At 39.4% G+C, this 12,957-nt stretch overlaps 2 protein-coding genes across 2 annotated transcripts; both read right to left on the reverse strand.

Annotated features, from left to right (window-relative positions):
- Window positions 1–5,013: 5,013 nt before the first annotated feature.
- On the reverse strand, window positions 5,014–7,727 carry atp5mj (ATP synthase membrane subunit j). Its single transcript, XM_058378552.1, has 4 exons — window positions 7,602–7,727; window positions 6,728–6,851; window positions 6,586–6,606; window positions 5,014–5,162 (listed from the first exon to the last, which is right to left on the reverse strand). The coding sequence occupies exons 2-4, from the start codon at window positions 6,849–6,851 to the stop codon at window positions 5,143–5,145; spliced, it is 165 nt and encodes a 54-aa protein (XP_058234535.1). The 5' UTR covers window positions 7,602–7,727; the 3' UTR covers window positions 5,014–5,142.
- Window positions 7,728–8,055: 328 nt separating this feature from the next.
- On the reverse strand, window positions 8,056–11,905 carry rd3l (RD3 like). Its single transcript, XM_058378694.1, has 3 exons — window positions 11,677–11,905; window positions 9,415–9,717; window positions 8,056–9,335 (listed from the first exon to the last, which is right to left on the reverse strand). Exons 1-3 carry the CDS (start codon window positions 11,715–11,717, stop codon window positions 8,996–8,998), a joined length of 684 nt encoding a protein of 227 aa, XP_058234677.1. The 5' UTR covers window positions 11,718–11,905; the 3' UTR covers window positions 8,056–8,995.
- Window positions 11,906–12,957: the final 1,052 nt, after the last annotated feature.

The following is a 12,957-nucleotide window of genomic DNA, read 5'->3' on the forward strand; positions in this document are numbered from 1 at the left end:
GACACCTTTCTGTCAGAACCAGCATTAACTTCTTCAGCAATTTGAGCAACAGTAGCTTGTCTGTTGGATCAGATCACACAGGCCAGCCTTCACTCCCAACATATATCAGTGGGCCTTAGCAGGGTACTTGGAAAAAATACCTGTTTTTTGTAATGATTGTTTGAGCACTTTGTGTTCTTCTACATATTCTTAGAAACATGCTAAGGCTTAGAAACCTAATGCTTAGAAACCTGTCCCCGGTGCACCACTGTTCCTTCCTTGGACCACTTTTAATAGATACTGACCACTGCAGACCGGGAACACCCCACAAGAGCTGCAGTTTTGGAGGTGCTCTGATCCAGTCGTCTAGCCATCACAATTTGGCCCTTGTCAAACTTGCTCAAATCCTTATGCTTGTCCATTTTTCCTGCTTCTAACATCAACTTTGAGGACAAAATGTTCACTTGCTGCCTAATATATCCCACCCACTAACAGGTGCCATGATGAGGAGATAAACAGTGTTATTCTTTTCACCTGTCACTGCTCATAATGTTATGATCGGTGTAAATATTTATTGTTTATGTGATTTTGAGCTGTGTAATGATTTATTTTCTGATTAAATAATTTGAATTTGTAAATGTTAAATTCTTTGAACATTGGTTTAAACAAGACATTGCAGTCTGTCTGTAATGTTTCCAGAAAATATGTAATGCTGGTCATCTCAAATATTCCTTACTGTTTCAGCTGCCTAATTGAATCTTTTGCTTGAACAGAACACATACAGGGGTTGGACAATGAAACTGAAACGCCTGGTTTTAGACCACAATAATTCATTAGTATGGTGTAGGGCCTCCTTTTGCGGCCAATACAGCATCAATTCGTCTTGGGAATGACAGATACAGGTCCTGCACAGTGGCCAGAGGGATTTTGAGCCATTCTTCTTGCAGAATAGTGGCCAGGTCACTACGTGATGCTGGTGGAGGAAAACGTTTCCTGACTCGCTCCTCCAAAACACCCCAAAGTGGCTCAATAATATTTAGATCTGGTGACTGTGCAGGCCATGGGAGATGTTCAACTTCACTTTCATGTTCATCAAACCACTCTGTCACCAGTCTTACTGTGTGTATTGGTGCATTATCATCCTGATACATGGCACCACCTTCAGGATACAATGTTTAAACCATTGGGTGCACATGGTCCTCCAGAATGGTTCGGTAGTCCTTGGCAGTGACGCGCCCATCTAGCACAAGTATTGGGCCTAGGGAATGCCATGATATTGCAGCCCAAACCATCACTGATCCACCCCCATGCTTCACTCTGTGCATGCAAGAGTCTGGGTGGTACGCTTCTTTGGGGCTTCTCCACCACGTAACTCTCCCGGATGTGGGAAAGACAGTGAAGGTGGACTCATCAGAGAACAATACATGTTTCACATTGCCCACAGCCCAAGATTTTCGCTGCTGGCACCATTGAAACTGACATTTGGCATTGGCACGAGTGACCAAAGGTTTGGCTATAGCAGCCCGGCCATGTACATTGACCCTGTGGAGCTCCTGACGGACAGTTTTGGTGGAAACAGGAGAGTTGAGGTGCACATTTAATTCTGCAGTGAGTTGGGCAGCTGTGGTTTTATGTTTTTTGGATACAATCCGGGTTAGCACCCGGACATCCCTTTCAGACAGCTTCCTCTTGCGTCCACAGTTACTCCTGTTGGATGTGGTTCGTCCTTCTTGGTGGTATGCTGACATTACCCTGGATACCGTGGCTCTTGATACATCACAAAGACTTGCTGTCTTAGTCACAGATGCGCCAGCGAGACGTGAACCAACAATTTGTCCTCTTTTGAACTCTGATATGTCACCCATAATGTTGTGTGCATTGCAATATTTTAAGCAAAACTGTGCTATTACTCTGCTAATTAAACCTTCACACTCTGCTCTTACTGGTGGAATGTGCAATCAATGAAGATTGGCCACCAGGCTGGTCAAATTTAGCCATGAAACACTAAATTGGCCAGTGTTTCAGTTTCATTGTCCAACCCCTGTACGTTAAACAGTGTTAAGGAATACAAAATTACACCATGATTAAAATAAAAGACTTTTAATTAATGATTCAGAATATAAACCAATTGAGTAATGAATGTATGAATGCAGTTTATTAGACAATGACATACACTGTTTAATATCATTTTAATAAGTCTATGTTGTTGTTGTTGTTGTTGTTGTCCTTCGGCTGCTCTCTGTTTGTGGTCGCTGTTTGAAGTCTGATCCATATATTTTGATTTGGTGCAGGTTTTACACTGGATGCCCTTCCTGATGCAGCCCTTCCATTTTATACAAGCTCGGGACCATCGCTGAGAGTTAACTCCTCAATTTTACTAGGTCTATATTTTACAAATAAATAAATAAATAAATAAATTTAATAAAAACACATAAGACCTGACCACTAATTTAAATACACTCTGACTAATCAAATAAATTTGACACAAGGACACTAAAATTGAAGTTGTTTCACAAAATGATAACAAATTTATAGCGAGCCTTTATAACACATATAGAGGCAATCCTGTAGAAATACATACCATATTTTCACATAGTGCACCTTAAGGAATAGTTCATCATCGTCATCATCATCATCATCAACCTTACGTAAAAAAAAATGGTGTATTAGGGTCAGTACTATACATGGAAAAGTTTGTGCTGTTTCCAAAATGCACCATACTACATATGTTATTAAATGAAAATAGACCTAACTTACAATATACACCAATCAGGCATAACATTATGACCACCTGCCTAATATTGTGTTGGTCCCCCTTTTGCTGCCAAAACAGCCCTGACCCGTCATGTACTGTGTATCCTGACACCTTTCTATCAGAACCAGCATTAACGTCTTCAGCAATTTGAGCAACAGTAGCTCGTCTGTTGGATCGGATCACATGGGCCAGCCTTCGCCCCCCAAGTGCATCAGTGAGCCTTGGCGACCCATGACCCTGTTGCTGGTTTGCCACTGTTCCTTCCATGGACCACTTTGATAGATACTGACCACTGCAGACCGGGAACACCCCACAAGAGCTGCAGTTGTGGAGATACTCTCATCCAGTCATCTAGCCAGCACAATTTGGTCCATTGCTCAAATCCTTACACTTGTCCATTTTTCCTGCTTCTAACACATTGCTGCCTAATATATCCCACCAACTAACAGGTGCCATGATGAGGAGATAATCAGTGTTATTTACTTCACCTCTCAGTGCTCATAATGTTATGCCTAATCTGTGTAAATATGTATAATTTATGTGATCTTCAGCTGTGCAAAGATTTATTTTCTGATTTAATTCTTTAAATTTGTATTAAATTCTTTGAGTTGTAATTATTTTTTGTTTGGCTTTCAAAGACATGTTGGTCTATTTTCACTTTCCCAGTCTACATTACTAAAAGCACTTCCTCTTTTGTTTTCACAACCAATAGCAACACCAGACCCTTATCTCTTATGTTTCAGATTGTTTGATTTATTTCCCTCCTAGTACACACCATCATAACCTTGTGAGCAATGTCCCGCTGTGACGTCAGTGTGGGGCTTCTCATGGCAATAACAAAAATACAGCAACTTCTCTGAATCTCTGAACACACAACAAATATTTCATTATAAACATATTTTATTTCATTATAAATATATTTAATAACATAGGTAACATGAAAGTGTAAATGTAAATGTAATGCTGTCAGTAGTTGAAAAGAGTGACTCGACTTCCCTCTAGTGGCTGGATACATGTGGAGATAGGGCGTGGCTGGCAAGTTGATTGACAGCTTAGAAGGGTAATGATTTTGATATCGTAAACATTTCAGTGTTTCCATTGATCTAACACACCTATTCTAGTTAATCAACTAACTAACAACCATTCCTGATCTGAAGTGGTGTGTTAGAAAAGGCACAGCACTGCAATTTTCAGGACAGGTCCACTTTATTAGGAACACCTGTATCTTCATACAAAGGGGTAGTTAGTGTTTACAGTGTAGGGAAGATGCTGTTTTTTTTATTATTATTAATGAACATACTGAACATAACTTTCTTGTTGAAAGTCAAGTTTTTGTGAACTGCCACTTGTGAAGGTGTACCATGCATGTGATCAGATCTATCCGTTTTCTCTGAAACTGTTTATACACTGACCAGGCACATTATGACCACCTGCCTAATATTGTGGTGGTCCCCTTTTTGCTACCAAAACAGCCCTGACCCATCATGTACTATGTATTCTGACACCTTTCTCTCGGAACCAGCATTAACTTTTTCAGCAATTTGAGCAACAGTACCTCGTCTGTTAGATCGGATCACCGCTGTTCCTTACTTGGAGCACTTTTGATAGATACTGACCACTGCAGACTGGGAACCACCTACAAGAGCTGCAGTTTTGGAGATGCTCTGATCCAGTCGTCTAGCTATCACAATTTGGTCCTTGTCAAACTCGCTCAAATCCTTACGCTTGCACATTTTTCCTGCTTCTAACACATCAACTTGTTGACAAAATGTTCACTTGCTGCCTAATATATCCCACCCACTAACAGGTGCCATGATGAGGAGATAATCAGTCTTATTCACTTCACCTCTCACTGCTCATAATGTTATGCCTGATCAGTGTATACTTTTAATTGCACAATGTGCATTTTGTCTTGTAAATTGAAAGAAGTGTACAAAGCATCATGTACAGATGAGTCAGTAGGCTACTTACTAATTTATCTAATCTATATCACAGTGTAAACTTGATATTTCTTGTGTCTGGCATTTCTAGATGTCCTACAGGATACGCTTTACTTGGTCAATATTAAACAGTGTTTGGTGAAATGGTCAGTGCAGTGCAGATTTTTGAGGATAGTTATATGGTTTAATTAGATTTGTAAGCCAGGCTGTGTAATAACATTACAAGCCAAAGTGCACTTCTAACACTACAGTCCATATTTATAAAAAATCACTTGCACTCAGTGTATTGAAAAGCATCACAAGAACATGTGGCAAATAAAACTGAGCAGACCACACAGATTGTACAGGTATTTCAAACAGAGCATTTATTCATTTCACAAACAGATAAACATCCTGGAGTCAGTGAAGCTCTTCTGGGGGAGATTTACACAAGGGAGCAGGGGATGGTCACATTGCATGGTGGTCCGGTCAGTGTGAGTGGTCAGACTCTAATAGAGAGAAAAAAAAAAGAAATCAAGAACAAGGAAATAAGACACAATCACAACACTCTGAATCTGTAGAATCTACAAATCTACGTGCTATAATAAAACATGAGGAGACGACAATACAGAATGGAAAGAGTTTCTCTTAGGTTTTTTTTGAAGCAGACAAACATCTTCCTCCATTTCTCAAAACTCTATAATTAAACTGATTAAACCTACACATGCCAGGTCAGTATAAGAATTTAATAGCAGTATAGTTTTTAAAGAAGATACCAGCTTTATCAGTAATACTGAGATATAAGTTTTCAAGACAGGTTTTGGAAAAACATTCAGCTTCTATAATAGTGGCCTGAACAACCAGTCACTATTATTTCATCAATGGTTTAGAACTTATCCAGTGTAAAACAGAATAAACTAAAGTCAACTACATCAAATATTAGGATATTTGTGTGTACACTACAATACAGACAGTATTTGTATCTATTACAATACACAAATAGTAACCATCTAATGCTCCAAATATCTTTATTCAGATTGGAGCCACAAAAAGACACAAGGTCTGATTTTAGATGTTCAATGACAAACTAAGTAGAAAAAGTTTCAATTAGCCAAACGATGTACACCGACCAGGCATAACATTATGACCACTTGCTTAATATTGTGTTGGTTCCCCTTTTGCTGCCAAAACAGCCCTGACCCATCATGCACTGTGTATTCTGACACCTTTCTATCAGAACCAGCATTAACTTCATCAGAAATTTGAGCAACAGTAGCTCGTCTGTAGGATCGGATCACACGGGCCAGCCTTCTCTCCCCACGTGCATCAATGAGCCTTGGCCACCCATGACCCTGTCACCTGTTCACCACTGTTCCTTCCTTGGACCACTTTTGATAGATACTGACCACTGCAGACCGGGAACACTCCACAACAGTTTTGGAGATGCTCTGCTCCAGTCTTCTACCCATTACAATATGGCCCTTGGTCAAATTCGCTCAAATCCTTACACTTGCCCATTTTTCCTGCTTCTAACACATCAACTTTGAGGACAAAATGTTCACTTGCTGCCTAATATATCCCACCCACTAACAGGTGCCATGATGAGGAGATCATCAGTGTTATTCACTTCACCTGTCAAGTGTCCATAATGTTATGGCTGATCGGTGTATTCTTGAACTACTTTTAGTTTATAACTAGATAATTCATTCATTCATTAAGCATTCAACAGGAAAGTTGTGTAAATCTCATTTTGGCACAAACTCTCTCTTCAATACTCGCATTTTACAAGGTGACCTCATTTCAGATACAAAATATTTGCCCACATAAGACACACGATGACTCTTCCAATAACTGATTTGACGATACTGAAGGTCATGTCCGATATAAATATGTTGCCTCAATATGGAATTTTTTAAACAGAGAAGTACTTACTAGACTTCACTGCTTTCTTTCCTACAAGAAAAAAGAAAAATATTTTTAATACAAAAATAAAAATAAATCAGTCACATTGTGAGACTGACAGAATGCAAGTGATAAAAGCAAATTTCATCTATGGTATACGATGAGAGCCTACCTCCATAGGAGACTTTGTAGTAAAGGTAAGTCATGATTCCCAGGCCAACCCAGACCTCCTGGTACGCCTTGGTGTAGTATGGGCCAACTCGGGACCACCAGGCTCCAAACACACCTCCGGCCATCTAATGATCACGAAAGAAACACACAAATGGACAAACACATACACACTCTTTATATATTTTTATGAGGATGTAATGGGGCGTGGTCTATATACTTTCTATAAATATCTATAAAATGACTGGCAAGAGCCCAAGAAAAACACACACCTGTTCTAAGACAATGGCTATTAAACATTAATAAGTAAACTATTACTTTCACGTTTTCACGATATTTCACCTAAAAAGTAAACAGTATCGACTACTGCACTTTTAAGAACAAGATATGCATTTGGCGTTTGTTTTTTTTTGCCCACCCGTAATGAGCTCGCGTGCTACGTTTGGTTATCAGGCTGGTCAATCAGGGTGAAGGTTTGATTAACCAATCATAATTGAGGACATGGGACGGCTCTAGCCAATCATGGCGCAGAGGGCGGAATCTGACGAAATACGGGTGGGGAAAAAAACAATTTGATACCGATTAATAATCTGCAAATAATCTATAAAACAACTACTGTATTCAGATTAATTGCTGATTTAATCTGTTAAAACAGCTTTTGGATAATTTCTTAATCTCAGACTTCAGAAAAAACGAGCTATCATTCACGCACACGGTTCATTAGCCTTAGTGTCACTCGGCTAAGGCCTAAACTTTACAAAGAAACATTAGTAATATATTGATTCCTCCAGACAGGAGAATTGCACAACTCTTATTTGTATAATATTTTAGTTTATTATCTTATAAACCTGTTCTGAGACTAAAATCTCATCACTCACCTCTAAACTGTAAAAGCTGCGGATCACCCGGAGAAGGTCACTGTCCAATCTGAATGCTAGCTCGCGACAGGAGACGCACAGAGAAACGGAAGTGCAAACTAGACTTCCGGTATATTAGTGCAGGCATCACGTCAAAATAAAGGTCTGCATTCGTAAAAGTGCATGATTCATGAAGTCGTTTGATGTTATGTGGCGTTTTATGCATACACAGTTCAATCATTTATTATTTACCTATTAACACACTTGAGCTATCTGTTAGGGCATAAATTTTATTTATATATTCAACTTATTTATTTATTTATTTATTTATTAAAAATATAATCGTACTGCCCCTCAGCCAGAAGATGGCATTGTTTGCTGAAATCTTATGAAATAAGAATAATTCTGACAAATTAAAAGAGTGCGACAAGTAATTTGACATTTTATTTTTCTTTTATTTCATTTTATTGCCAGTTATTCAGTTAAACATATATTAAACATCTGACAGATTACAAATCTTAGGAATGTCATAACGCATAGCAACATTTGGCTGAAGGCTATAAGGGCAATAATTAGTCTGTGATCCATTTCTAAAGAAGGACAGTTATATAAAGGAAAACCTTGAAGGAAGGCCATTTGTGTAACAGCAGTGCTACGTTAAAAAAAAACCCCAAAACAGTTTGGCTCAGCTGCTTCTTTATGGGAAAAAGATTTGTAGTTTATTCTTGTTCTCCTTTTTAGCATGACATAAACCAGCTACCTCTGACATAAAGAAGGGAATACATATTAACTAATTGATGCACACACACACACACACACACACACACACACGTATGATTGTAGTCTGTGTGATCAGTGCATAGAGAGAGCTACTGAAGCGTACAGAGAGCCGTGCTCCTCTCTCCCCTCAGGCTAATCTATGCTTCATAATCCAAAAATATAACGGAGAAAAAGGGCAAAGATTAGTCTGTGTAAGTTGCTTTGCAGCTGTGTGCTTACTGAGTTTCTATGGCTCATGATGTCGAGAGGATTTTTGTATAAATGTGGTGTTGCAAGTGAAAGTCTTACTGAGTAGTAAACAGACAAAAAGAACATAATATATCAGTATTTGGGAATTCCAATGTAGTTTATGAGCAGAAATTGAATAAATCATTACGAACTGACTGGTAAACTTGAAAGTCACTCAATGAGCTCACAGTATTGTGTATTTAAGACTTGTCTTAGTCAAGATCCAGCTTAGTCCAAGCACTTTCCTTGACCCATAAAAACTCTTGTAACGACTCAAACCCAGGTCTCACTAGTGCTGTCCTGTTTGTTTCCAGGGGAAGTTTTTTGCCTTTGGGAAGGACACTGTGGTCACTGGGGTGTCTCGGAGCTATTTCTGGCCTTCACAGTTTGTCACTCTAAGCCTCAGGCTAGTCATAGGGAAAGGAGCGACAGTAGGGAAGGCAGTCCCTATGGACCGTATATGAACAAGCATTATGTAAATGCTTGTCTACATAGCTGGATATAGTAGGAATCTCCTCTCGACGCTTTTCTTCCCCTTCCAGAGAAGACAAGCTTCTATTCTTTTCTTCACGAGTGTCGATGTCTGCAGGAGGAAGAGAAACAGGAAGTAGCATTGGTGGAGCTGGAGGGAAAGTCCTTCTGTATCCCACCTCTTCCTGCCTTCTCAGGAAGTCCTTCAGCACCTGTTTGAAGATGCACACGAGCTCCCAGGGAACGACATAATTGTGAGCCAAAATCTCACGGAACCTTGAAAGAGGTAATAAAAACATACACACTAATGATCAGTCGCTATCACATGAACACACACACCTACACGTCTACATACCTGAAGAGTACAGTGGCTGTGTGCGATGGTGGAATTCGGGCACAGAGTCGTTCTAGCAGTCTGCACTCAGACGCTGGGATCAGAGCAAGCAAGTTGTCCCGGGTGAGAGGCCAGCGATATCCTAGAGCACCGTGAGAGCAACGGGGGTGCTCTTCCTCAAGAACTGGACACTCTCTCTGCTCGAACTGCCAGAGAAGCTCCTGGAGTAACACCCGGCCGGAGCCCAGAGATGCTGCATAGCTTGGATTCGGCACACCTTCCTGATGGGAGGAATTCACACAGGCCAGGAATGGCACTGAAAGACTATAGTAGGGAAGGAGAGACAGGGGAGAAAAACAACATGATTTCAGACAGCTATAGATATATGTCCACTAGGGTGAATATTCCAGTGAGATTATTACAGTATTTGTAATGAATTAGTTTGGTTAACAAGTGATAGAACATCCTTTATCATAGCTGGAACTTAAAAATAGTGTACACCAATCAGGTGTGAATAAGACTGATTATCTCCTCATCATGGCACCTGTTAGTGGGTGGGATATATTAGGCAGCAGGTGAACATTTTGTCCTCAAATTTGATGTTAGAAATAGGAAACATGGGCAAGAGAGTTTGATGAAGGGCCAAAATGTGATGGCTAGATGACCCGATCAGAGCATCTCCAAAACTGCAGCTCTTGTGGGGTGTTCCCGGTCTGCAGTGGTCAGTATCTATCAAAAGTGGTCCAAGGAAGGAACAGTGGTGAACCGGTGACAGGGTCATGGGCGGCCAAGGCTCATTGATGCACGTGGGGAGCGAAGGCTGGACCATGTGATCCGATCCAACAGACGAGCTACTGTTACTCAAATTGCTGAAGAAGTTAATGCTGGTTCTGAAAGAAAGGTGTCAGAATACACAGTGCAAAATGGGTCAGGGCTGTTTTGGCAGCAGAAGGGGGACCAATGCAATATTAGGCAGGTGGTCATAATGTTATGGCTGATTTGGTGTATAATACATCAATAATTTAAAGTACTGTATGTGTACTGAATGGGAATATTCCACTATGTCAATTTATGACTGCAAACATTCATTACAATTTATTATTATGTCACCTGCTTACTTTAGGTACTTTTTGTATAACTTACTGTGTAAATACTGTGTCTGGGTAGGAGTGTATTCAAGTATGTAGCACAAGAATTCCAATCTATATAGGCATTTTCCCCTTTTCCAAAGTTCCCAATTAGTATAAAGAAATCAATAATTTTATCACAGCAAGTCTGATATACAATTAGTCAGGACACTGTTGGCTTTCACTGTGAGACATTATTACCTCTGTTGGGATAACCTTACACAGAATTTTAGTGGTTGAATCGAATTTTAGTTCTCTCTCTATATATATTTAGTTCTCTCTAATATATATATATTGCCCCTTAGTAAGTAAACTCATAAATACTTACAAAGCTACAAATTCTTAAAGTACAGAGTGTCTACTGTCCTACGAGCCACTAATCACCACTACGGAGTGTGACATGACAAAGATATTCAATGTTGAACATGGACCACAACAAAACAGGCACAAATTCGACTTTTTCGGCCTCTGGCAAATGGCAATAAATTTGAAAATTGAAACTTATATATTCTGACTTCCTGTTAAAGCAAATCTCTTGAAATGTTTCTTGACTCAAGGTCGGTGCTCCTTGGTGTTTCTCTCTCAATTCCTTTGAATTCAGTTATATTTGTTTTTATAACCTCAGGATAGACTTCAGATGGAGTGGACCTCAAATGGAAAAAATAACTTCAGGTCTCTCACGTCACAGTACATAAAGCTCCTGTGGCGATTCTGTTTCGAGAAGAAAAAGAGGCTGTTTACTGTTTAGATAAAGTGCAGGTATGGAAGACGAGAACCACCGTATTGCCTAAAGTCATCTACAGTGCAAAGTAGTAAGAAATGTCAAATAAATTGAAATGGAAGGCACCAATTACTCCAGCTAGACATATTAAGGGTTATTAAGCAGCACACTGCAGACAGAGCAAGGATGTCAGATGTCAATGGAATTAGATAGGTAGAAGAAAATGTTTAAAAGAAATACACAAAGCTAAAAGGTCACGTAAACAGAAAACAAAGCAAAACTTATAAAAAATAAGTTGATGAAAGAATTATGTATGAAGATACTTAAGCAAGAGAGTCCACCAACGTGCAGAATAACACAACATGAATGACACACACCATTCTGGGGGACAACATGACGAACGATAAATCTTAAGAAATAGTCAAATATCCTTACCTGGCATTAAAATGACGGTATCCATGATGCCTTGACTCCATACGGTTAACCTTGAAATGATGGTGAAAAGATGAAATGTGCAAGAGAGAGATACTAAGTGAATGAGAGACAGGCAGAGTGTACGAGATTGCAGTTTTGATGGCAGTGTGCGGGAAAGTTGAGAGAGAGAGAGAAAGAGATAGAGAGATAGAGAGAGAGAGAGAGAGAGAGAGAGAGAGAGAGACACTGCTTCCCCTGCCTACAGCAAACTGCCTTCTGTCTCTCTGCTCTGATAACCAGCCTCCGCTCACTGACCCTGTTTCCATTCAATCCAGCCCCCGACCACACACACACACACACACACACACTCATTGTACATCCCTTTTAATCAATTTGATACATCTTTTTCCAGCAACATGATTTCAGAGAGCTATAGATATATTTCCAGGAGGCTTAAAATTCCAGTGTGATGATTTTGGTATTTGTAATAAATGAGATATTATTGTGGCACCTTAAAAACAGTAAATAATTCATTAATAATTTAAAGAATATGAGTATCCCTGTATGTCACTTTATGACTGCATACATTTATTACAATTTATTATGATTTCACCTGCCACTTTTTGTACTACCTATTATATTTGCACTGGGTCTGTGTAGGAGTGTACACAAGTAGGTAGCACAAGTCTATATATCCATCACAAACATGCACACACACACACACACACACACACCACACTCTGTGTACATCCATTTTAATCAATTTGATCATTTGTTTTTCCAGCCATGAACCCATTACCCTATAAAACAAGCTTCACAGACACTCATTTTAAGTAGAGTTAAATTATCACAAAATACAGACCAGTCTTTATTTAAAGAACGAGACTTTCCATAATGAGAGATTCCCAAACACAAAACCCAGACTGAAATTGAACAAAGAATTGATGGTGTGGAGTAATGCATTACATAACCAGCATTGATTTCCTGTAAAAGTAAACCATGGCATGCATTTTCATCCTATTTAACACAAATTGATGAATAACAGTCTTTTATTCATTAAAGAATTGTGTTGTATTTTTTTGTTTTCTAAAAATCTGTTTATGGTCATTAATGTTATGGAATATATGAAAAACAAGTTCTGTGTTTCATGTATGTCATTGCAGCTATACACAGTCATCTCCTCGCTGGCCTCTGTGTGTGTGTGTGTGTGTGTGTGTGTGTGTGTGCGCGCTTCAGTAGCTCTCTCTATGCACTGATCACACAGACTACAACCATACGAGTGTGTCTCTCTCTCTCTCTCTC

The sequence above is a fragment of the Hemibagrus wyckioides genome, linkage group LG25 (genome assembly GCF_019097595.1).
Source record: "Hemibagrus wyckioides isolate EC202008001 linkage group LG25, SWU_Hwy_1.0, whole genome shotgun sequence".
Lineage (NCBI taxonomy): Eukaryota > Metazoa > Chordata > Actinopteri > Siluriformes > Bagridae > Hemibagrus > Hemibagrus wyckioides.

Bases quoted from the DNA above. Each gene is read 5' to 3' on its own strand.
- atp5mj (XM_058378552.1), bottom strand. From the start codon at position 6,851: ATGGCCGGAGGTGTGTTTGGAGCCTGGTGGTCCCGAGTTGGCCCATAC. The intron at 6,607-6,727 runs GTAGGCTCTCAT...TTTTTCTTGTAG, and splicing joins CTACAAAGTCTCCTATGGAG to GAAAGAAAGCAGTGAAGTCT. The intron at 5,163-6,585 runs GTAAGTACTTCT...TCTCTCTATTAG, and splicing joins AAAGAAAGCAGTGAAGTCTA to AGTCTGACCACTCACACTGA.
- rd3l (XM_058378694.1), bottom strand. From the start codon at position 11,717: ATGGAGTCAAGGCATCATGGATACCGTCATTTTAATGCCAG. The intron at 9,718-11,676 runs GTAAGGATATTT...TCCCTACTATAG, and splicing joins TACCGTCATTTTAATGCCAG to TCTTTCAGTGCCATTCCTGG. The intron at 9,336-9,414 runs GTATGTAGACGT...ACCTCTTTCAAG, and splicing joins ACAGCCACTGTACTCTTCAG to GTTCCGTGAGATTTTGGCTC.